Consider the following 22624-nt stretch of genomic DNA (forward strand, 5'->3'; position numbering starts at 1 on the left):
ATAGCTAAATAGGTCAAACCATAAGTGTACCATCCCAACTTAGAAGAAAAATTTACCTTTTACCGAAAACATGCAAAAATAGTGATGACAGATAAGCAAATTTAGAACCAATTTATGTTTCCCTCCCCCCTACTTATTTTACATTGTCCCAATGTAATTTAAAGAATAAAAGTAAAGATAAGTAGGAGAAAGAGAAAAAGAAACTCCCTATGTATTTCAACGTCGTGGAGGGTAGTCTCGTAGGTAGAGTGGGCCTTAGCTGAAATAAAAACAATTTTGTGGGTTGGCATGTAGAATTTAATTTTGTCTTGGAATGTTTCCCTGCAAAAATAGAAATGAAACAAAAATTAAATAAAATAGTAAAAATAATAATAATAGGAAATTTAAAAATATTTTTTTTCAAATTTATTAGCTAAGCTATAAACTTAAGAAATAAATTAAAAACTAAAATTTCGAGATTTGGTAAAATAGTCGTGATAAATGCATCAAGTAAGTTCCCAGGAAAGAGAGGTGAGTCATAATGGACATACTTAAGTACCAAGTCTTTCCTTAGACAGAACTAATCCTCCACATGCATTTTCATTTTCCATTTTACCAAAAAATTTATTTGCATAAAGGAAAAGAAAATTTGGGTTGCCTCCCAACAGCGCTTTGTTTAACGTCGTTTAGCTCGACGACCTGTGTTATTCAAATTCTTTATCCTTTTGTAATAGACTGCAAAGCGGTTGCATGATCTTCAAGAAGTCTTCTATGAATCGTCTATAAGATCCGTACACCGTAAAGTCATTCATGAAGACTTCAATGATTTTCTTGACATAATCGGAGAATTTGCTCGACATGCATCTCTCGGAAAGTGGTCGGAGCATTATAGAGTCCAAACGGCATTCGATGCATGACGCAAACATTAGGAAGGGCAAGTGAAAGTTGTTTTGTCTTGATCTTACGCCTCCCTCAATGTTTCGAGGATTTCTTTTTCCTCCTTCGCTTTCTTATCCTTTGTGAGCCTGTCTAGAAAAGGGGGTGGCATCACGAATGGTTTCTAAATTTCTGATTCCGGTTTGACTTTTGGATTAGAGATCTGCTTTTCCCGTTCCTTGTCTTGCCCATGACTTTTGTCTGGAACTGTTTCTAGAATCTTTGCGCTACAAAGAGTTATTGCACTTACATTCTGCCTAGGATTCGGCTCTGTCTGGGAAGGTAATTTACCTTGAGATTCCAAACGATTAACTGCCATCGAGAGTTTACTAACTTGATTAGTTAACTCTTGTATTGATGCGTCTGTCCTCTGTTGATATTTTGCAGCATCGACGGCAAGTCTTTCCACAAGAGCTTCTAGAGATGTGCTTGACTTGGGTTGTTGTTGTGGTGGTTGCAAAGGTCTTGGTTGGTATGACGGATTATATCGGGGATTAGTTCCGTAATTCAAGTTGGGATGATCCTTCCACCCAGGATTGTAAGTGTTGGAGAAAGGATCATAGCATCTTTGCGGAGGTTCTGAAAAACCTCCGACAGCATCAACATGTGCCTTTGAATTTTCGTTAAGGATTGGGCACAAATCCGTCGGATGTTCAGATGTAGTACAAATTCCACACAGTTGGGTCCGATTCTTCTTTTCTGAAAGCATAGATTGAACAATATTAGTAAGCTTATCCAATTTATCTTCTAAGGATGAAACGTCTACCCAATTAACCCGTCTTGCGGGTTCTGAATTCGGTCGATACTGTTGAGAATTTGCCGCCATGGTGGATATCAGTTCTCTTGCCCCTTGAGGAGTCATATTGACAAGCGCCCCTCCACTAGCAGCGTCAATCATCTTCATTTCCATAGGGAGCAAACCCTCGTAGAAATATTGAAGAAGTGATTGCTCGGTCAAACCGTGTTGAGGACAACTTGCACACAGTTTTTTGTACCGCTCCCAATAGTCGTAGAGCGATTCACTTTCCATTTGGCGAATTCCCACTATGTCTCTCCTAAGTTCAGCTACTCGTGATGCTGGGAAAAATCTGTCAAGAAAAACACGAGATAAGTCATCCCACGTTGTAATAGAACCAGGGGGTAAGTAAAATAACCATTCTCTTGTTGTATCAACTAAAGAAAAAGGAAAGGCCCGAAGTTTAATTTCATCTTCGGTTACTCCCTGTGGTTTCATGCTTGAGCAGACCATGTGGAATTCTCTCAAGTGGGTATGTGGATTTTCATTCTTCAGGCCTCGAAAAGTGGGCAAAAGGTGAATTAGGCCTGACTTTAGCTTGAACGGGGTTTCTCCGGCTGGATAATTGATGCATAACGGTGTTTGCTCATTGGGAGCAGCGGCTAGCTGACGAATGGTTCGGTTCGCCATCCTTTCTGGTTCACCGAGGTTGTCTTCTGCTTCTTTTATTTCAGGAAGTGGTTTGGTCTCAGGTTCAACCACTTCGACTTGTTTTCCACGTTCAATTGCTTCTACACGTTTAAGAACTTTCGTCTCTTTACGTCGCGCTCGTACAGATTTTTCGATCTCTGGTCGTATTCGAGATCTCCGGATGAAGATCTGGTCATCAAGATGATTTAAACAATTTGTAAGTGTTGCCAGTCCCCGGCAACGGCGCCAAAACTGATGGGTGTCGAATCCACCAATATAAACCTACGCCTTAGTTTGCAAATTATGCAGTATAGGGAGTAAGGTCGATCCTCGTAGACCGGTTTCTTGTAAATTGTTGCTCGCTTGACCAGATTTATGTCGGGCAAATTGCCGTGCCCAAGACGTTCGGGGATAAAATTTGAAAACACGAAATTAATGTAAAAATAACGTCAAAAGTAAAAGTTGAAAACAGAATAATAAAAACTGTGAAATAAATATTAAGAAAATTTTAATTAGAATAAGCTCAGCTTTAGGCACGAATTTTTCTCGTCTTTGAACCGATCCTCGAAATTGGATGAACTCCTCTTTTCCAATAAGCTAGTTATAGCTACCAAGGACACCTCGGACACCAACTCTTCCTTGTGTAAATTAGTTATGGAACGTCCAATAACTAACTCTTACCAATCGAACAACTACGAAACGTTCGTGATTTAGAACTCCGGCAGCTTTGCGTTCTAGAAGAGCCTAGCTCGAACCAGTGCCCTCAACCGCGTGGGGCATTCAAATCCGGTTACTACTTCCCTTGACGGAACCAAACTGCTATCTCCACTTGGCACGCCAATGTGTTCACTGAAAACCGATTAGAAACGTTCCTTTGAATTCCAATCAGACGTCTAATCACACTAAATCAAACGACATCTTTTTTGACTTAGTGTTGATCTGACTTTATGAGCTGACAAAATCATACTCTTAATCCGGAAAAGTAATAAGTACTGGAATTTTAGGAGTTAAATGGGCTCGGGTTCGTAACTCACGGGTTTTGACGAGGTTAATTTCGGCCTAAAGCTGAAAATGGGTTTATTTGGCTAAGGTTTGGGACATGTTGGTATTTGATAAATTAATTAAGGTAAATGGGTGAAAAGGTGGGTGATGTGATTGAGTATGGGAGTTGGAATATATTAAAGTGGGGTGGTTGAAAAGGGAATTTGGAAAAAGGAAAGGAATTGCAAATGGCTAAAGTTGGTTGCTGCTAGGAATAAATTGAAGGCAAAGAAACTAAAGAAACAATGCTACGTGAGAAAGGAGAGAATTGAAAGATAGAAGCTAAATATTTTTTTGATTCATGAAATGATGAACAATACAAGCTCTATTTATACTAGTTGATTTACTAAATTAGGAGCCAACTAGTCATAGGAAATTAAGGAAAAATATCCCAAAATAAAATAAATCCCAAAATATTCTCCCACTAACTCAAAATTTTCAGCTAATTAATCTTGGAAAAATTCTTTTTTGGCCCTCCTTTTTCGCTTCTTTCTTCAATTCAGCCCAATTGTTTCCTTTTTCTTCTATTTAGCCCCAAATTACATTCCTGCACAAAATTCAATAAATATGGCAAAATTAGTGGTGCATTCTCATAAATATACCAAATTAATTACATAAAATATGTAACTTTAGTATTTAACCAAAGGGACACGGCCGTGTGGAAATCGACTAAAATCCCCAAATCAGCCACACGGCCTTGTGGTACCAAAGTTGGCCCTAAAGCCCTAATTCCCAATTCTACACGGCCGTGTTGGGGCACACGCCCGTGTGGTCACGAAACCACACCGAAACTAATTGCAGAACATGCCTTTGCTCTCAAAACGCTACCCAGCACTCCAATAACACACCAAAAACCCACAGTAGTTCAAGCTAAACCGGAACAATGGACACTTCAAATGGTAATTTTTAGAAATACACCAAATATGTCGAATTTCACTAAACTAAATCAAAATTTTGACAATAAAAAGAAAGAGTTACCGAACCCACACCTGAATTCACGATTCCAAGCACCAACGAAGATCGACACGCCTCCTCAACACAAATTATCCTCGCTTGATTCCTTGAATTACCTAAACACCAAATAGAAAAATCCAACAGAACCCCAACGATTTAAAACAAAATTAAAAGAAGAAATAAACAGAAATGACAACTAGGAGAAATCAATGGCAGAGGAACGCAAAAATATTTTTTTGTGAAATTCCAAAAGAAGAGCAGAGAGGGAATAAAACTGACATGAATGAAATAGAGAGAAATCAGGAACATGGAAACAAATCCTCAAAAAGAAAATTAAGTTCAAAATTAAAATAAATAACTAAGTAAATAAATACTTAAAACTTAAAAAACAAAGTCCTCTGAACACACATGGGGATTCAAACCCAAGACCCCAAGCTAAACTAACACACAACCAACCACCAAACCAGCAAGCCCATTCTGACACTAGAACACGGAACCAAATACAATTGGTCGATCTAGCCACTGACCCTACCTACAAATCATAGAATTTCTAACCCCAAAATTCAGGATGTTACAGGGTGTTTGGCACAACTCATGTGGCTAGATGCCACTGGTTATTGCCTTTAAGCCTAAAACGATGCACTTGAGATGCCCTTTTAAGAAAATCTATAAGTCTAGGCTTTGGTTGTCTTTGAGACCATTTTCACTTCCTTTGATTTCTAAGGCTTTTATGTTTTTCTTTAGCCATTTGAAGTCCTTTTTTAGTTGTTAGAGTTAAAGGTTTTCTTGTGTTCATTGTTGGGATTTCTATAAGCATTTTTTTTGTTGTTGTTATTGTCGCAGGGATTTAACTATGGCTAAGAACCAGAGATTCGAGTCTACGAGGGAACAACCGTCTAGGGGAAGGTCTTTCATCATAGAGAATAGACCACTCATTGTGGCTCCAGGCTCGAAAAGAAGAAACCCAGAAGATGAAAGGGTTATAGACAAAGTAGTTTTTTGTGGTATATACAAATATACTACCACAAAAAAAAATGCTGAGGGTGTTGAAATGCAATGGTCTCCTTCAAAATAATCCCAAAGATGAGTTCAGTGTTCCAAGTGGAACACATCATCTAAGTGTTGTCTTTGGGCCAAGTTATTGCGACGACAAGCTCGAGTTTTATTTGCCTTTACACATATTGGAGGTGGGCTTTCACCTTCCGACGCACTCTTTTGTCTAAGACCTCCTTAGTGCTTAAAAGTGACACTTGGACAATTGATTGACAACTCTTGGTGGTTGTTATAAGATTTATTATATTGTGTGGGTAGCAAAATGTATGGCCTGACATGTTACTGTTCCAGTATATGTACTATTTAAAGGAGAAGGATGATGACAGCTGCTCGAGACTTTTCTATGTGGCTTGTATCTCCTAAAAAAGATGGAGGCATCACATTATATGCAAAATATAGAGGGATAGAACCATAAGATGTTTCATTGGTAGGATGCATGTGATGTGATAAATGATAACCAAAAGGTTAATAACTTGGATTTTGTCCAAAGTAAGATGGATAAAATGCATTTGGATGGTAAGAATGAGAACTTTGAGATGATGACTCTTTAAATTCATTTTCATTTGTAGTTAAATTATGTGATGATAAGCCTACAAATGAATCATGAACATGTCCTTCCATCATCCCTAACTTTTTTATTATGTGAACTAGTAAGAACATTTCTGAACAAACCTGGATCATTATTTTTACTCACACCTTGGTTTCCATAAGAAAGGATAGAATACCTTTGCTGGGGTTCATTTTGGTATCCACCTTCATTATTTTCACTGGAAACATCACCATCATTGCCACCACTTGATGTCGACAACGAATCACTTTCTTCATTAGATGAAGTAGGTGAGATATCATCCATATTTACACCTTGAGTTTCTTCATCAACATTTTCATTATTAGTGTCATTAAGTAATTGTTCAAGCAAACATGTATAATTATCTTTAGTATTATGTATAGCTTCCTCTCTTTCCTCAATCCATGATTTTAATGGATCCTCCTCTTTAAAAATATTGCCAAAATTGATTAGATTAAACCCATCCCTAATTCGTGCACACTTTTTCTTGACAAGTGCCTTAGTTTTTAACTTTATTTTATAATGAACCTAAACTAATTTTTGAAGCTTTTTATGCTTTAGCCTATTTCTTTAGTATCATTGAGTAACTCTTAAGGCAACCATGTAGAATTATATCAAGTGTAGCTTCATCCCTTTCCTCAATCAATGAATTTAATGGGTCCTCTTTAAAAATATTATCAAAATTGATTGGATTCTTGCACACTTTTTTTAGCATGTGCCTTAGCTTTAACTTCTCCTTATAATCAACATAAACAAATTTTGAAGCCTTTTATGTTTTAGCCTATTTCTTTTCTTCCATATAATGAATCTACCATTTAGTTGCATGAAAAACATAAATTAAGAAGCAATTCGCAAAGTATATAAACATTTCTTCATTATCTACAAAATTACAAAAATATTCACAAAAATAAAATAAAAAACTACAATATTTATAATTAACAATACAAAAAAATAAACAAAAAATTAGTTGAAATTTACAAATTGTTGAGGAGATTAGAGCTTGTGAGATAGAAAATGTGAGAAAACTCCCTTCAAATGACCAAGAAAATAGGAGGAAATGAGAATTTGATATTTTGTTCTTGTTTCAAAATTAGTTCTAAGCTGTTTTTTTTTTGGTGGTACGAATGAAGTTGTAAGCTGAGAAAAAAAAAACCTGTTGTGGGACTCCTAAAAAAGGACAAAAACAACGGCATTAGCAAGTAAATAGCCATTAACTCACTGTCACCGGACCAAAAATAACCAAAATCCAAGTGATTTCGTTCGTTGCAGTGTTGTTGCGCCACATTTGTTCTCCGTTGCAGCTGTTGCGTAACGGGCTTCGGCCGCAGTAGTTATGATTCCGTCACACCAATTTCATGCGCTGATATTGTGTTTTGACGGTGCTAATCTCCGTTACGATGCGGTCGACGCGTTGTGGCTGAAATTTAATACTCTCATCTTCCTCTTGTACATCTCGGCAAATGTGGTGGTCTCCTCAAGGATAGGTTTCTCTCCTTATCTTCAGTGGGCACGCCGTTGCATCGGGTGCCGGGTTTTGGTCATTCGATAAATTTAAAGTTAACAACTGATCGATAATTGATGATAATTCACAACTGATCGATAAATTTTTTTATTGAAATAATCACTTCATTGGTGATCTTACTAGGTTTATTCATTCTGTTTTTTATCTTGAAAAAATGACAAAATGAATGAATGGTGTCAAGAAAGACAGCCGAGCATTAATTTCCCTAGCCAATCATAAAATGAGATCACTTAATCTTGCTCATCCTCCTCCTCCAGAGGAAAGCGCAGGTGCTTTCTTTTGGGTGTTGGCAACCCCTTCAACCTCATTATATCACTTGAATACTCCCCATGCTCCCCCCATTCTTCTTCTTCTTCTTCAATCTCATCATCGCTGTTGTAAACAAATCTCGTGTGCTTTCCCATGAACATCTCTGTCATGCTTATCTTTCTTTTGCCTTTACACAGCTCAGCCTCCTCCTCCAGAGGAAAGCGCAGGTGCTTTCCTTTGGGTGTTGGCAACCCCTTCAACCTCATTATATCACTTGAATACTCCCCATTCTCTCCCCATTCTTCTTCTTCTTCAATCTCATCATCGCTGTTGTCAACAAATCTCGTCTGCTTTCCCGTGGACATCTCTGTCATGCTTATCTTTCTTATGCCTTTACACAGCTCATCCACCAATCCTCCATCTTCTTCTTCATCATGGGTGCTTGCATTAACCTGGATAGACCAAATAGAGGCGCTGTCGATGTCATCATTCTGGAATGTCAATGCCTTCTCTTTCCTTGCACTGCTGTCCTCTGTTATTATCACTCCATCTTCAGAACAGCATTCTGATTTCTCAGCAAAATCCAGCAGCAACGATCTTGTTATCATACATTTCTGGGATTCAACACCAGTTCCAACAATGTTACCACTCATCACCTGTCGTATTACATACCAAAGTACTTGTTAAGTCCAGCAATTCAATCACAAAATAAAAAAGAAATCATGCACTGGGGGAGTAAAAAACTAACCTCAGATATGTTCAACTCTTCTTCGACAACAGGAAGATCCATCAGCATTGAACCCAATGCTCCATCCTCGGAAAGATAAGAGATATTGGGTGTATTTGCAGGAGTTGGGGCCACAAGTGCCATTGGGGATTGAAGATGAACAAAAGGACGGCTCTCCAATGGAACTTTTGAAACCTCAGCCTCCTCTTCAACCTTCTGCAACAGATTCTTGACTTGACCCCTTAACAAAGCCTCACCAGAACAAGGAGTCATCATCGTCATCATGTTGGTCTTACCCTTACCTACTACAGCAGATGGAGTCTCCATTGCAACCCCAACAATCGGCGAATCGTTTGTTATATCAATAAGCGCAGACCTTTCTTCGTCTTGTTGTTGTTTCCCATTTCTTGTTCTTGTTTTCGACGCACTCTTCTCCGAACCTTCATTCTTTCCTTCTACAACAAACCATCAAGACACGAGGAATTTAAGTTCTTGTTCTTTGTTCAAAGACAGATAATATAAAAGAAGAGTGAAAATCACTCACTGGAAACAGGGTTACCGTTGTTGGAAGAAGCCAAAGTCTGTAACCTGGTAACTATTCTTGAAGATAAAGGGGTCTCCATTGAAAATCAAACAACTCAGTTAATAAAAGAAGGTCAAAACTCTAAAATCACGAAAGATGCCCAGAGCCCTTAAAAGAAGATTAGAATTGATGGTTTTAAAAGGGCAAAGAGGAGAGCGGTTTATATATATCGTATGGGCATGGAGATGTGATTTTGATTACTGCCGGAGCCAGGGTTTAATCGGTAACATCTTTATCCTGACCGTTATAAACAAAACTAGCCGTTGCCTTCGGAAGGCAAATCCTCCCCCCAAACTTTTGCCCCCTCTATGCCCCTTAATGAAATCCCGCCACGTATTTGTATTTGTTTTTTTTTTTTACATTTTTTTCCATTTTTAGGGAAGTTTTATAAATTTTGATTAAAATTATAATTATATTTAAAAATTTTATATTAATTTTAGAATAATTAAAATTGATAAGAAATAAAAGTAATAAATTGTAATAATAAAATAGAAATAAATTAAATCAAAATAAATCAATTCTTCACATATATTTAAATGGAAAATGTAAATAATATAATAGATTGAATCTTGACAAGATATTAAACTAAAACTCATTTTATTTAGTAATTTAAAAACTCAAATCAATTGAAAAGATTGCTTTTGATTTTATTAGATTGGAAAAAGAATTTCAATATAATGAGTTTATTAAGTTTAAAATAAAAATATTTATAATTTATAAAACATTAAAATTATTTGAATCTATTTAAATAGTTTAACCTAAACTAATCTGTATATGGGAAATTACGAGTCTAAAAATTTGAGTTCAAGAAAAAACATGAACTTGAGAATATTCAAACTTGAACCGATCCGAGTTTAAAATAATCCAAACCCAAAAATAACTGAATTCAGGCTCGTGAGGAATACATTTTTTTACTCTTGATACAAAAAAAGAGCATAAAACTCTTTCAACAAAAAACTTATCTCAATATTAAGTGACGGGTTTGAGTGGGCCCTAATGATATTTTGGATTTGAATTATTTTAAGTTTGGATCAGCTTGTCTTAAATATTTTCTAGTTCAAATTTTTTGGACTCAATTTAGATTAGTCAAGCTTAAATAAGTGAAATGATTTTAATTGTTTTATAAATTATAAATATTTAAATTATAAATTTAAATTTAATAAATTCATATATCCAAAAGTAATATTTTTCAATGATATGAGTTCTTGTATTAATAAAAAAATTAGTTTTTAATTTAAAACCATCTTTCACAATTTAATATATTAGATTATTTATATTTTTCTATAAATTGATATGTATGATGAATTTATTTAAAATTTTATCTTTTATTTATTATTACAATTTATTATTTTATTTCCTATCCATTTTAATTCTCTTACAATTAATATAAAATTGAAAAGATAAATTTTAATTTTATTTAAAGTTTATAAGATATAAAATGGAAAAATAAAAATAAAAATAAAAAGTATACGAGGGCACAAAGGGAGCAGACTAGAGGTGTGCATGGGCCTGGCCGGGCTCAACTAAAAATTTAGGCCTGTTTGTTAGGCCCGGCCCCGGCCCCGACCCTGGTCTGGCCCAAAAAATGGGCCTAAAATTTTGCCCAAACTCGACCCAGATAAAAATGCTAAAATCCGGCCATGGTAATTTTTATATTATTTTTATATAATTTTAAAATATATATAATACATCAAAAATACTAAAAAAATCAAAATAAATATTTCCCAACAAATTGAAAATAAAATTTAAAAAATATGTATACTTAAATAACACTAAGATAGATGCAACTTAACAAGCAAATGTCTCTAAAATAGTAACAAAATTAACCAATGTCTTTAAAATAATAACAAAATTAACAATAAAATAAGTTTTATACAATATCCAAACAATAACAACAAAATAATAGCAACATAATAGTAAAATGGTAGCAAAATAGAGAGAAAACAAGAAGAAAATAATATTTAAAAGAAAAACAAATTTTTTTGTCCTTTAGCGAATTTGGGCCAGGCCTGAGCCAAAAATGCCTTACCCGAGGCCCGATTTATTTTTTAAACGGGTCTTTTTTTGTCCAAACCCATTTTTTGAGCATATATTTTTACCCAAACCCTTCCACATTTCGAGCGGACTTTCGGACCAAGCCGAATGGCCCGACCGATGATCAAGACTAGAGGAGACGGGGCAAAGGATTTGCGCTCTTGGCTTCGAAGGTTTCTTCTCTTCTTTATTTGATTAAGGCTTAATACATCTTTTAGCCTTCTACTTTTTATTTGTATTTTCATTTGGTATAGTTTGTTACCCCCAATTTGATTTTCGGTTAAAAAATTGAACTAACCAATAATATGCTGTCATGTGTTAAATTCTTCAAAAATTTTAAATTTAAAAAATCATTGAATACCTAAAAATATCATAAATAATCCCAAAATATTAAAACTTAGAAAAATATTAAAAAAACTAAAAGATTATATATATATATATATATATATTTTTAAATTGTAAGTATGCCAACCTTAAAGTTTTTAAAATTTTCATAAAATTAAAAAAAGATGTTTGTTTGAAATTTTAAGTTTTAGAGAATTTTATGGTAGTTTTGGTTTTTTTAAAAAATTTAGGGGTTTTTGCATTTTATGAAAATTTTGATATTCTTTAACCAATTTTGATTTTTAAATAAAAATATCATAGAATCCTTAAAATTTTTCATAAAATCTAAAATTTTCTAAAACCCTAAAAGTTCAAACAAACAATTTTTTTTGCATACTTATAACTTTTATATAATTTTCAAAAATAGATTAAGATTTTTTTTATTATAAATTTTTTGAATATTATTATTTTAGGGGGCTTTTAAAACAAATATTTTTATTTTTTATAAGTTTTTGAATCTTAATTCACCCTTGCTTGCATGTGAGCTTTGTTCGTAGCAAAGATAAGTGTCCAAAGGTTGCTTACGACTAATTCAATGATGAAATCCCTGTGATCTAGATGTAGGTGGAAAGAGGGCAAAGATATGCTAAAAATTCGTTAAGACTTGTGAAAATCAGGGTATCTTCCAGGTCGTTAATCATATGAGATAACTCATAGTCGAAGATAAATTTGAGTTGAATATATATGTTGGCAAGAAAGGTGGCTTCATCGTCTCCCACCACCTCTAGGTGATATATTCACCACTCACCTTCATTATCTATTCTTTCTTTTTGGTTTAACGAATGCATAAACATAGATCTCTATTGCTTAAATTTTATAAAATATCACTTTGGGTTGATTTAGTTATTTTTAATCTATATATTTTCAGCGGGAGCCGAGCCTGGAATGTTGTGGTGGGAGATGGAGATTGATGGGATTAAATTGAATTGTTTCAAAACTGATAGTTTTTCATTTAATGAAAGAGGCAGGGCAAAAATTAAAAATTTTCCATTTACCAAGAAGTTTGATCATCTTTGTTACAGGGAGAAACTATGCAAGAGAGGGGAGAGATTGTAATCTACTTCTCATACCTTGGAGAAAAATTATTAATTTTATTTTTATTTTATCTTCACTCTTTACATTCAACTAAAAATAATAAAAATAATTATTTGCAAATATTTTAATTATTATTAGATTAAATTATAAATTTTATTACATTTTAATATTATCTTATGTTAAATATATTGTACTTTTCAATTAATATATAAATATAATTGAGAGTTCACATGTGATTTATATAGAGCGAAATTTGAACATAAAATCTTAAAATTCTTAACGTTTTAACCTTACCATTAAGCTAAAGTCTTGTTGACTATAAATTTATGTCTAAAAATTGATATCAATGATAATTATATTTTGTTTTTCTTCTCATTCACTTTTTGTTTCTTTATTTTATTTTATTGCAAACATAGGCTAATTTACCAAAAAAAGCCCTTTTTTTTTCAAAATTTACCGAAATGGGCCCATTTTTTGATTATTTACCGGAATGGTCCATTTTTTGGGAAATCGCGTCCACGTCAGCGCGATGTCAGGGTACGTGTCAGGACATCGCGTCCACGTCAGCGGGACCTGCTGACGTGGACGCGAGTCCTGCCACGTAGCGCGTTCCCGGGGACGCGATTTTGACGTTGATTTCACGTTTGGGTTTTCTAGCTTTTAGGGTTTAGGGTGTAGGCTTTTTAGGGTTTAGGGGTCCCAAAATAAATTATTTCGAGTTGACGTTTCTGGTCAAATAGTATAAAATCGCTTCTACCAGGATGCTATTTGAGAAGAAATTGTGAAATCGTGCCCTCGTGGACGCGATTTCGCTACAGTTGGTCATGTAAGAAAAATTTTTTTTGACGTTTCTGAGCAAATAGTATAAAATTGCTTCTACCAGGATGCTATTTGAGAAGAAATTGTGAAATCATGCCCTCGTGGAAGCGATTTCGCTACAGTTGGTCATGTAAGAAATAATTTTTTTTGACATTTCTGAGCAAATAGTATAAAATCGCGCCCTCGTGGACGCGATTTTGCTACAGTAGCAAGTTTGGGCTGAGGCTATAAATTAGGCAGAAAATGTTCTTAGAATGCATAAGTCATAGCAGAAACATTTTAGAGAGGCTAAGAAAGTTAGAGTTTCAAAATGAGTGAACGTATTAGTGCTGTTATTTACTACGATGGTGAGGTTTGCCACACCGAGAATGGTGTTGTTTTTTTTGGAGAATACGGTGCGACTGTCATTTAACTAGAACATAAATTTGACAGAACTTCATAAAAGAATTAGGCGTAAAATATTAGGAATAACGCCAATGAAAGTTCTGTCAATCACGTATCGATTTTGTTCTTGTGTTGATCCGGTGACATATGACTCGTTTGACATAAAAGGTGCTCGTAGCTTGGAGGCAATGGTGCAAACTCATCTTGCTAGCAGAGCAACTTATATTGAGTTATATGTACAATTTACGTTGCCAACTGATGTACTTCCGTCTAGTGTTCGAGATGTATACACGACCCCTGGCCGACACTCGGTTAGCGGGTTACAAAATACAGAACAACCCATGTTCGGTAGCAGTGTCGAATGCACATCCCTCGCAAGACACTCTGTCGGTGGATGAGACATGTACGTCGGTGGCTCGAAGTTTGACGCTAGAAATACGTACTGGGGAACTGCATCAAGTTCTAGTAGATGGCAATCTACATCCAATTGGGGACATTATCAAATGCCTAGAAGAAGGGATGACGTACTACCTACGACATCAACCGGTGAGGGGACGTTGTACGTTGTAGATGATTGTGGGTTAGAAGATGACTCCGATGTGGATCCACCTCGAGAGCCCGGGCCAGATGGTGTAGAGGTAAGATTATTTTTTGAACCGGAGCCTATTCCAATAGAAGGTGGAGATGGTGAAAGGAGTTCAGATGATGAAGAAAATCCACGATTCAGAGCATACTCACCTCCAGCCCACATGCATAATGTTGATCTGTCAGCGGATGATGCGTTAGAGTTTCCAGATCTACCACACCGGTTGCGCGATCGTACAAGTTCGGGGGGTAGATTTTGGTGAACTTGAAGTTGGTAATCAGTTTACCAATAAGGATAGTTTTATTGGTGCTTTGAAACAGCATAGCATCAAAAACGGCGTTAATTACCACGTCGTTAAATCAAAATCTGATAAGTTTGAGGCGAAGTGTGCGGTGCAAGACGGCACATGTTCATGGAAAATCGTCACCTCGTTAAGGAAAAGGACAGGGTTGTGAGAGATAAAAAAATACAAAGGTCCACATACATGTGCTGCATGTACAGTATTGAATGTATCTAAATAATACTTTTATTTTGCAATGTTGCATTATTTAATGTACTCCCTCTGTAGGTGTTTCACAAGATCATCCCAAAATGGATTCAACTATGTTGGCTAGCTTGATACTGCCCACGATAAAAGTAGATCCTAGGACTTCAGTGCCGGTGATAATTGCCAATATCCGTAGCCAAATGGGGTACACGCCCTCTTACCGCAAGGCTTGGATAGTTAAGCAAAAGGCGTTGGAGAAACTGAATAGTGGGTGGGACGCCTCATATAATGAAATATGGCAGTGGTGTCAGGTGCTAGAGAGATACGTCCCAGGTGTCATCACAGACTTTGAAACGGAAGATGCGTACTACAACGGTCGATTGCTACGTGGATGCCAAGTGTTCAAACGTCTATTTTGGACCTTTAAGCAATGCCGAGACGCATTTTCATACTGCAAGCTGTTGGTACAAATTGACGGTACCTTCATGTTTGGTAGGTATACTCATCGGCTATTGGTTGCAGTGGCACAGGACAGCGGTGGGAGAATTCTTCCAATTGCATTTGCAATAACACCGGGAGAGTCATCTGATGACTGGAATTTCTTTCTCTCTAGGTTAAGGAGGCATGTGTGCCCCCAACCTGATATCTGTGTTATTTCAGATCGGGGCGCCGGTATACTAGCTGCATTTGATCGAGAGGGAAGCTTGTGGTAGCGCACACACCATAGATATTGCCTAAGACACGTTGCTTCGAACTACTACAGGCAATATCCATCCAAGAGCGAACGACGACAAGTGACCAACATGGGTATTTACTCTATAACTGTATTATTTCGTTTGTCAATTTGAATTAGTTTTATTGGTAGAAGTGGTATAAAATATTCGCTATGAACTTATATTGGCAGGGTATGAAATAAATAAAGATCGTTTTCACGAGATGTTGGCAATTTTACGATCCCAAAACGAAGAAGGGGCGGACTACCTTTGTAACATACGTTTCGAACAGTGGGCACAAGCATACGATGGAGGCCTACGATATGGTCATATGACGTCGAACCTGGCAGAATGCATAAATTCTGTTCTTAAAGGAACGCGCCATCTACCGATAACATCGGTTGTGCGAGAGACATATTTTCGTTTGGCGGCGCTATTTCCAAAGGAGCAGCAACTTATGCAGGCCAGATGCAGGGTGGCTATGTATGGTGCAGTAAGGTAGTTTGAGAAATTAACAAGGCGAAGGCGAGGGCAAACATCATGCACATAGTGTGTCACGATCGAGACAATTTATGGTTTCCCGTGACGGAGTTTGATAGACCGCACCAAGGTGTTGTTGGCGGACAATATCGTGTACACTTGCGAAACAAGACTTGTGACTGTGGGAAGTTTGATGCAGTTCGTTATCCATGCGCTCATGTTATTGCAGCTTGTCAGAAACTCCGTCTGGATCCCCTGAGTTATGTGGACGAAGTGTACAAATTAGAAAACATGTACAACATATGGAGACACGTTTTCCCACCGGTCTCAGATGAACGTAAGTGGCCGCTCGTATCTCTTGCTCCTTTTAAGCTGTTACCGGATAGAGAATTGCGTCGCAAACCAAAGGGTCGACCTTGCTCCACTAGAATATAGAACAATATGGATATCCGAGAAACAGCCAGTCAACAGAAGTTGTGCGGATGGTGTAGGAACCCAGGCCATACAAGTCGATCATGCCCTAATCGCAATAGTTGAATGTAATTTTAGAAAAAATTATCAAATTAGTTTAATTTCTTAATTGTTAGTACCAGTCAAAACATTTTACGAAATCTAACATTATGTAAAACTATGTAAAATTATTAAGCCCAAAAACTTTTGTTAATGGTTAGTAAAATTATCAAACTATGTAAAATTATTAAGCCCAAAACTTTTGTTAATGGTTAGGGTTTTAATTAAATTAAGTTAGGGTTTAGGGTTTTCAATTAAATTAGGTTGTTAGGGTTTTAATTAAATTAAGTTAGGGTTTACTGAGTTTTTAATTAAATTAGGTTAGGGCTAGGGTTTAGGGTTTTAAATAAATTAGATTAGGGTTTAGGGTTTTAAATAAATTAGATTAGGGTTTAGGGTTTTAATTAAATTAGGTTAGAGTTAAGGTTTAGGGTTTTAATTAAATTAAGTTAGGGTTACGATTTTTAATTAAATTAAGTTAGGGTTTAGGGTTTTAATTAAATTAGGTTAGGGTTACGATTTTTAATTAAATTAAGTTAGGTTAGGGTTTTTAATTAAATTAGGCTAGGGTTGGGGTTTAGGGTTTTTAATTAAATTAGGTTAGGGTTAGGGTTTAGGGTTTTAATTAAATTAAGTTAGGGTTAGGGTTTTTAATTAAATTAGGTTGGGGTTTAAGGTTTTTAATTAAATAAGTTAGGGTTAGGGTTTTAATTAAATTAGGTTGGGGTTTAGGGTTTTAATTAAATTAGGTTGGGGTTGGGGTTTAGGGTTTTAATTAAATTAAGTTAGGGTTAGGGTTTTTAATTAAATTAGGTTGGGGTTTAAGGTTTTTAATTAAATTAGGTTGGGGTTTAAGGTTTAAGGTTTTAATTAAATTAGGTTAGGATTAGGGTTTTAATTAAATTAAGTTAGGGTTTTAATTAAATTAAGTTAGGGTTTAAGGTTTTTAATTAAATTAAGTTAGGGTTTAGGGTTTTAATTAAATTAGGTTAGGGTTAGGGTTTTTAATTAAATTAGGTTAGGGTTTAGGGTTTTAATTAATTAAGTTAGGGTTAGGGTTTTAATTAAATTAAGTTAGGGTTTAGGGTTTTGATTAAATTAGGTTAGGGTTTAGGGTTTTAATTAAATTAGGTTAGGGTTAGGGTTTTTTATTAGGTTAGGGTTTAGGGTTTTTAATTAAATTAGGTTAGTGTTAGAGTTTAGGGTTTTTAAATAAATTAGGTTAGGGTTAGGGTTTTTAATTAAATTAGGATTTTTATTACATCAAATAGAACTTTTATTTTATTATATCAAATAATATCAAAATAACTCGGAAAATTTTTTATGCGTATTACATAAAGTAAACTTCTATTTCATTACATAAAATAATAAATTTTAATACGGTAATCAATGTCTATTCCCGGGGGATTCGGTTCCACATGGTGGCCGTCGACGGTTACGTGCTGGATTCCTCCTTCCTCTAGCTTCAGGCGGCGGTTGTTCTTCCTCCGGTGCTGATTGTTGTTCATCCGGTTCGGTATCTGGTTGTCGGACTTGGGACGATGATCCACCTTCAAAGAGTAGTGTATGTGGAGGTGTTTGCATCATGAACGGCGACAGTGTTTGAAATCCATGCGTTGCTGGCGATTGGTAAAAAGGAGAGCTCCACGACGGCCCCCCTTGCGACCCCTCCTGCGCCGCTGGCCTAGTTATCGGTGGTCCGCTCGGCATAACAGGAAATGGAGCTGATCCGGGCATTTGGCTCCAACCTGCCATAGGATTTGGAAAAGGATACATGTACGGGTTAGGGTACATTAAGGGCTAGGAAACACATCTGGCATCATAGGGAAAGGCGATTGCGTAGGTATCATCTGTTGAATTTCTGCGTCAGGTGACTGCGTTGGTGCTCTCGTTGGGGATGGTGATTGCATGGCCGCTGATGATGAGCCGGGTGAATGTCAGGGCTTCGTTGAAGGGCTGCCTTCGTAGTCTTGTCGCCTTAGATTTAGAGGCATGCGCCTTTCCCTTCCGCCATGTATTTGCCGCTGCCTCTCATCTGGCGTAAGTAAATACGGCTTGCCATGGATCCTAAACCATGGCATGCATTCTGGAACGCACGCTAACTCCGGAACGATGATTTCTTCCCGAGTAGGTAGATATTCATGCCGATTTTCCCACATTTCCGTGTACTCTGACCAGTATCTAGGCCAATCTGTACCTAATAGCCAAGGTCGATTTTGTGGTGATCGTCAAACACCTCAGGGTCCTCAGAAATCGGTTGTCTACATCCAAACTGTCGAGGACTCATGCATCTGGTGGGGCTCCACGGTTGCATAGTTGATCAACACCACTTTCGCGTGCCAGCGTTGGATTTTGTAAAAATCTTCCGGATTCTTGCCGGATTGCCGGATCCTCGTATGGTGTCCATTGAAACTACATGAACATGATAGAAATATTAGTTATATACATAATACAAAATACATAATACTAAATACTAAATATCAATCCACTAGCGAATGTATGGAAATATCTATTTGCAATAATACTTACTTCGCTCAACCGTTGCTCAATAAAAGCCGTATATCTTCAAGTTAGACGGTAATCCACGATAACTTGCCGGATGGTTCCAGCTAATTAAATAAATTTTTAGCATACTTTTACTCTTACAAAATCTACATAACAATTCCAAAATGTAATATAAAATTTACCTCGTTACGAGTGAGAATGTATATGGGTGGTTCACTCGAGGACGTAGAAATGGAAAGCGAAACCGTGCCCATGATTGCAGTAGTGACAGGCAACCTCCGATGTTTGCTCTCCTCGGTCGCGTCGCCCCACACATCTCCCGATATAATGTTGCCAAGACGGCAGACCCCCAACTAAATTCACCGGCTCCTCTAAAATCAACGAGTTTTAGCAGCCACCTTAGATGTACACGGCTCCGTGACGTGTCGGGCATCAGATAACCTCCAATTATTTGAAGAATATATAATCGAGCATATCGGATTCTTTCAATTTCGGTTGAATTTGTATTCGGATCGGGGAAGGTGGCACGTTACTAGCCCATCTCCACCTTACCTCCATCCATTTTATCCGGAACAGCGCCCAAAAGCTCGTAGCACACTGCCTCCCAATTGCTAGATTGGGCAGACCCGATGACTGGGTGCCCGTCCACCCGGCAATTCCAATTGCAGATGGACATCTTCTAGAGTGATAGTGCACTCTCCACATGGAAGATGAAATGTGTGCGTCTCAGGTCTCCACCTCTCGATCAACGCACTGATCAGTTTCGGCTCCAACTTGCATCCCCGGCCTACCGTCGCCATGTGCCAAAAACCCGCTTCGCGCAGGTAGTTCTCTACTAACGGTGATGGAGGAGCATGCATATTCCGGATATTGCATTCCAATACCCGATCTTTCGACTTTTATAACAAATAATAAATTAATAATTATCTAAAAATACATAAATAAAAATATCTTAAATAATATTTAAAATTTAAATTTAATACTTACCATTTTCATTTGCTCCACCAATATGTGATTGCTATCAAGACGAATCAATGATCCGGCCATTGTTGAAAATATAAAAAAATTTAAAATTATTTTAAAAAAATATAAAAAAATTTAAAATTATTTAAAAAAAATGAAATTGAGGGGAAATTGAAATTTAATATGGATTTGAGAGATTTTTGGAAGGAAATTGAGAGGATTTTGGAAGGAAATTGTGATTTTGAGAGAATTTTGGAAGGAAATTGAGAGGATTTTGGAAGGAAATTGAGATAGGATTTGTTTGTGCAAAAAAAAAAGGGTGGGGGGTTTTATAGTTTTTTTTTTTGACCGTTGGGGTGGGGGTGCAATGGTCAAATTTTTGACCGTTGAAGTACTTATTCACTTTGGGGACATCGCGTCCACGTCAGTAGCGACTTGTCGACGTGGACGCGATGTCCCGACATCGCACTCGACATCGTTGACGTGGACGCGATTTCCCAGAAAATGGACCATTCCGGTAAATAATAAAAAAATTGGCCCATTTCGGTAAATTTTGAAAAAAAGGGCTTTTTTTAGTAAATTAGCCGGAAACATATGCTAAACATTTAAATTTAAATTTAATTATAATATTAACTTTGAGATGAATATTTTTCTTTATTTTTCCTTTTATATTTTAATCAATTTCTTCTCATTATAATATTTTTAGTAATGGTAACTAAATTTTACATAAAAAATTAATGAATTTCTCTCAAGATTAATAAATAAATAAATTTAAAATATTTAATTTTAATTGAAGTTAAATAAATTTAATTTTAGTATTTTATAATTAAAAGTAGAGTAATGAATTAGCTAAGCAGAAAATACATAGATAAATAATGACAAAGGTATAATAATCTTTCATTTAAAATTTGTTTAGTAAATAGATGTTAAGGGTTTATAGATTTTCTTCAAACTTGAGAGATAAGTACACATTTTAAAATGATATGTTATGTTAGGCTTTTAAATATATTAGTTTCTAACGTTACATGTGTTACACATAAATTTATGTGTTTAGTTTTTAGATAACTAATTTTTAATAATTGTTAATGATAATTTCAATTAGTTTTTAAATACTATACAAATTTGGAACTATAAAGTAAACTACAATGTTAATTTGAAGAAAAAAAGAATAGAATAACATGCAACAGTTCATGATGATTAAGAAAATATTTAAATTTAGTTAATAATTAAAACCAATCTAACTTCATAAAAATAATTAAAATGAAATTATATAAACAATAAAATAAAATTCAAATTAAAAATAAATGTTGATAATATTACAAAACCTTTTAATGTACTCAACCTTGATCTTTTTCTTGGATGGCATCATCCTCGTCATCAGCTTCTATGGATTGGGATTCTTATTTACTTTATTATGCAATTAATTGTATTTTAACTTCAAATATGAGTATTTAAAACTAAAAGAATTCAATATATTTCCAACTAAATCTAACAATAAAAAACAATGAAAATAAAAATAACAACAAATATAAGTGAAAAAACTTGAAAAATGAAAGGAAAGCAATAAATAAATAATAAAGATAATGTTATAAAATAAATGGACAGAGAGTAGAAAACGTTCTCCACAAAACTTCTAATTATTTTATTGATCAATCATTACAAAACTTATCTAAAGTCTCTATTTATAGGCATAAGAAGTATAAACGAAGTAGAGATCTAATTCTAATGACTATTAGAATTTAAAGAACATTAAAACTTATCTTGATCTTGATGGATATCTACATAAAAATAAAATATTCATAACACTCCCCCTTGGATGTCCAGTGGTAGATAATGTATCTCGTTAAAGCCTTGCTAAGATAAAAAACCAGTGGAAAAAAAAAATTCTGATGAACGAAAAAAAGTATACATATCTATAATACGCATAATATGTTGCCTCATTAAAAACCTTACTAGGAAAACCCAAAGGGACAAAACCTCGGTTAAGGGAAAACGAGTACAGCACGTATTTACTCCTCCTCATGAAAACATCACATAATATATGATATTCTATGTATTTAATCTTGAATACTAGCTTTTCAAATTACCATTTGAACGTATTTGCTAAGCATTTATATAAACATTCTTTTGAAAGTCATGAGTGACGGAAAATTTTTGGGGAAGCATATTTTGATCTCCTTAGGAGTTTCAACAATAATCATAACAAACTTTAACTGTAACTCTCTAGACCTGGCCTAGACGTTATGGTCGAATCTGACGATGTCACAAGGTAGTGCTTTTCGAAAAATATGTCGTCGCTAAATCCCCTTTTCTATTTAACCATTTTTTTTCATTATCTTATGTTAATTTCAAATCGTGTTGTTCGTTTCTAAAACATTATTCATTTACAAATCGTTAATCAATTTCAAAACATTTTCTTATTACAAAAGCTTGTAAACAGTTTGCGTATTCGTGATATTTTTGATAAAACATTAATTTTATTTGAAAACTCGAGTTTTACGTAACACTAGCAGATTTAAATCATAAAACAGTATAAAAACCAAATTTAAACTAAAATCCGTAAAGGCCATAATTACAGCAAAATACTCCCAAATAAAAGTAAAATCATAAATAGGTAATAAACAGTGTAAAAGAAGTCATGTGGCCACCACTAAGTCCTCCACCGCATCGGTCCGCCTAAATCTGG

The 22624-nt window shown here is 35.4% G+C and overlaps 1 protein-coding gene across 4 annotated transcripts; it reads right to left on the minus strand.

Moving 5' to 3' along the window:
• Positions 1-7539: 7539 nt before the first annotated feature.
• LOC105803717 (uncharacterized) lies at positions 7540-9239 on the minus strand. 4 transcript variants are annotated; one of them, XM_052623363.1, is made up of 4 exons: positions 9000-9239; positions 8477-8910; positions 7990-8384; positions 7540-7782 (listed from the first exon to the last, which is right to left on the minus strand). In XM_052623363.1, exons 1-4 carry the CDS (start codon positions 9076-9078, stop codon positions 7710-7712), a joined length of 981 nt encoding a protein of 326 aa, XP_052479323.1. In that variant the 5' UTR covers positions 9079-9239; the 3' UTR covers positions 7540-7709. The 4 variants fall into 4 exon arrangements, with proteins under 4 accessions (XP_052479323.1, XP_052479322.1, XP_052479321.1 ...); XM_052623362.1 differs by having other exon boundaries at positions 7540-8384; positions 9015-9239; XM_052623361.1 differs by having other exon boundaries at positions 7540-8384; positions 8477-8907.
• Positions 9240-22624: the final 13385 nt, after the last annotated feature.

Source organism: Gossypium raimondii, chromosome 11 (genome assembly GCF_025698545.1).
Source record: "Gossypium raimondii isolate GPD5lz chromosome 11, ASM2569854v1, whole genome shotgun sequence".
In the NCBI taxonomy this organism is placed as follows: Eukaryota; Viridiplantae; Streptophyta; class Magnoliopsida; order Malvales; family Malvaceae; genus Gossypium; species Gossypium raimondii.

Coding starts and splice junctions, on each gene's coding strand:
- LOC105803717 (XM_012636099.2), bottom strand. CDS start 9,078: ATGGAGACCCCTTTATCTTCAAGAATAGTTACCAGGTTACAGACTTTG. Junction 8,911..8,999: donor CAACGGTAACCCTGTTTCCA/GTGAGTGATTTT, acceptor GGTTTGTTGTAG/AAGGAAAGAATGAAGGTTCG. Junction 8,385..8,476: donor AAGAGTTGAACATATCTGAG/GTTAGTTTTTTA, acceptor GTAATACGACAG/GTGATGAGTGGTAACATTGT.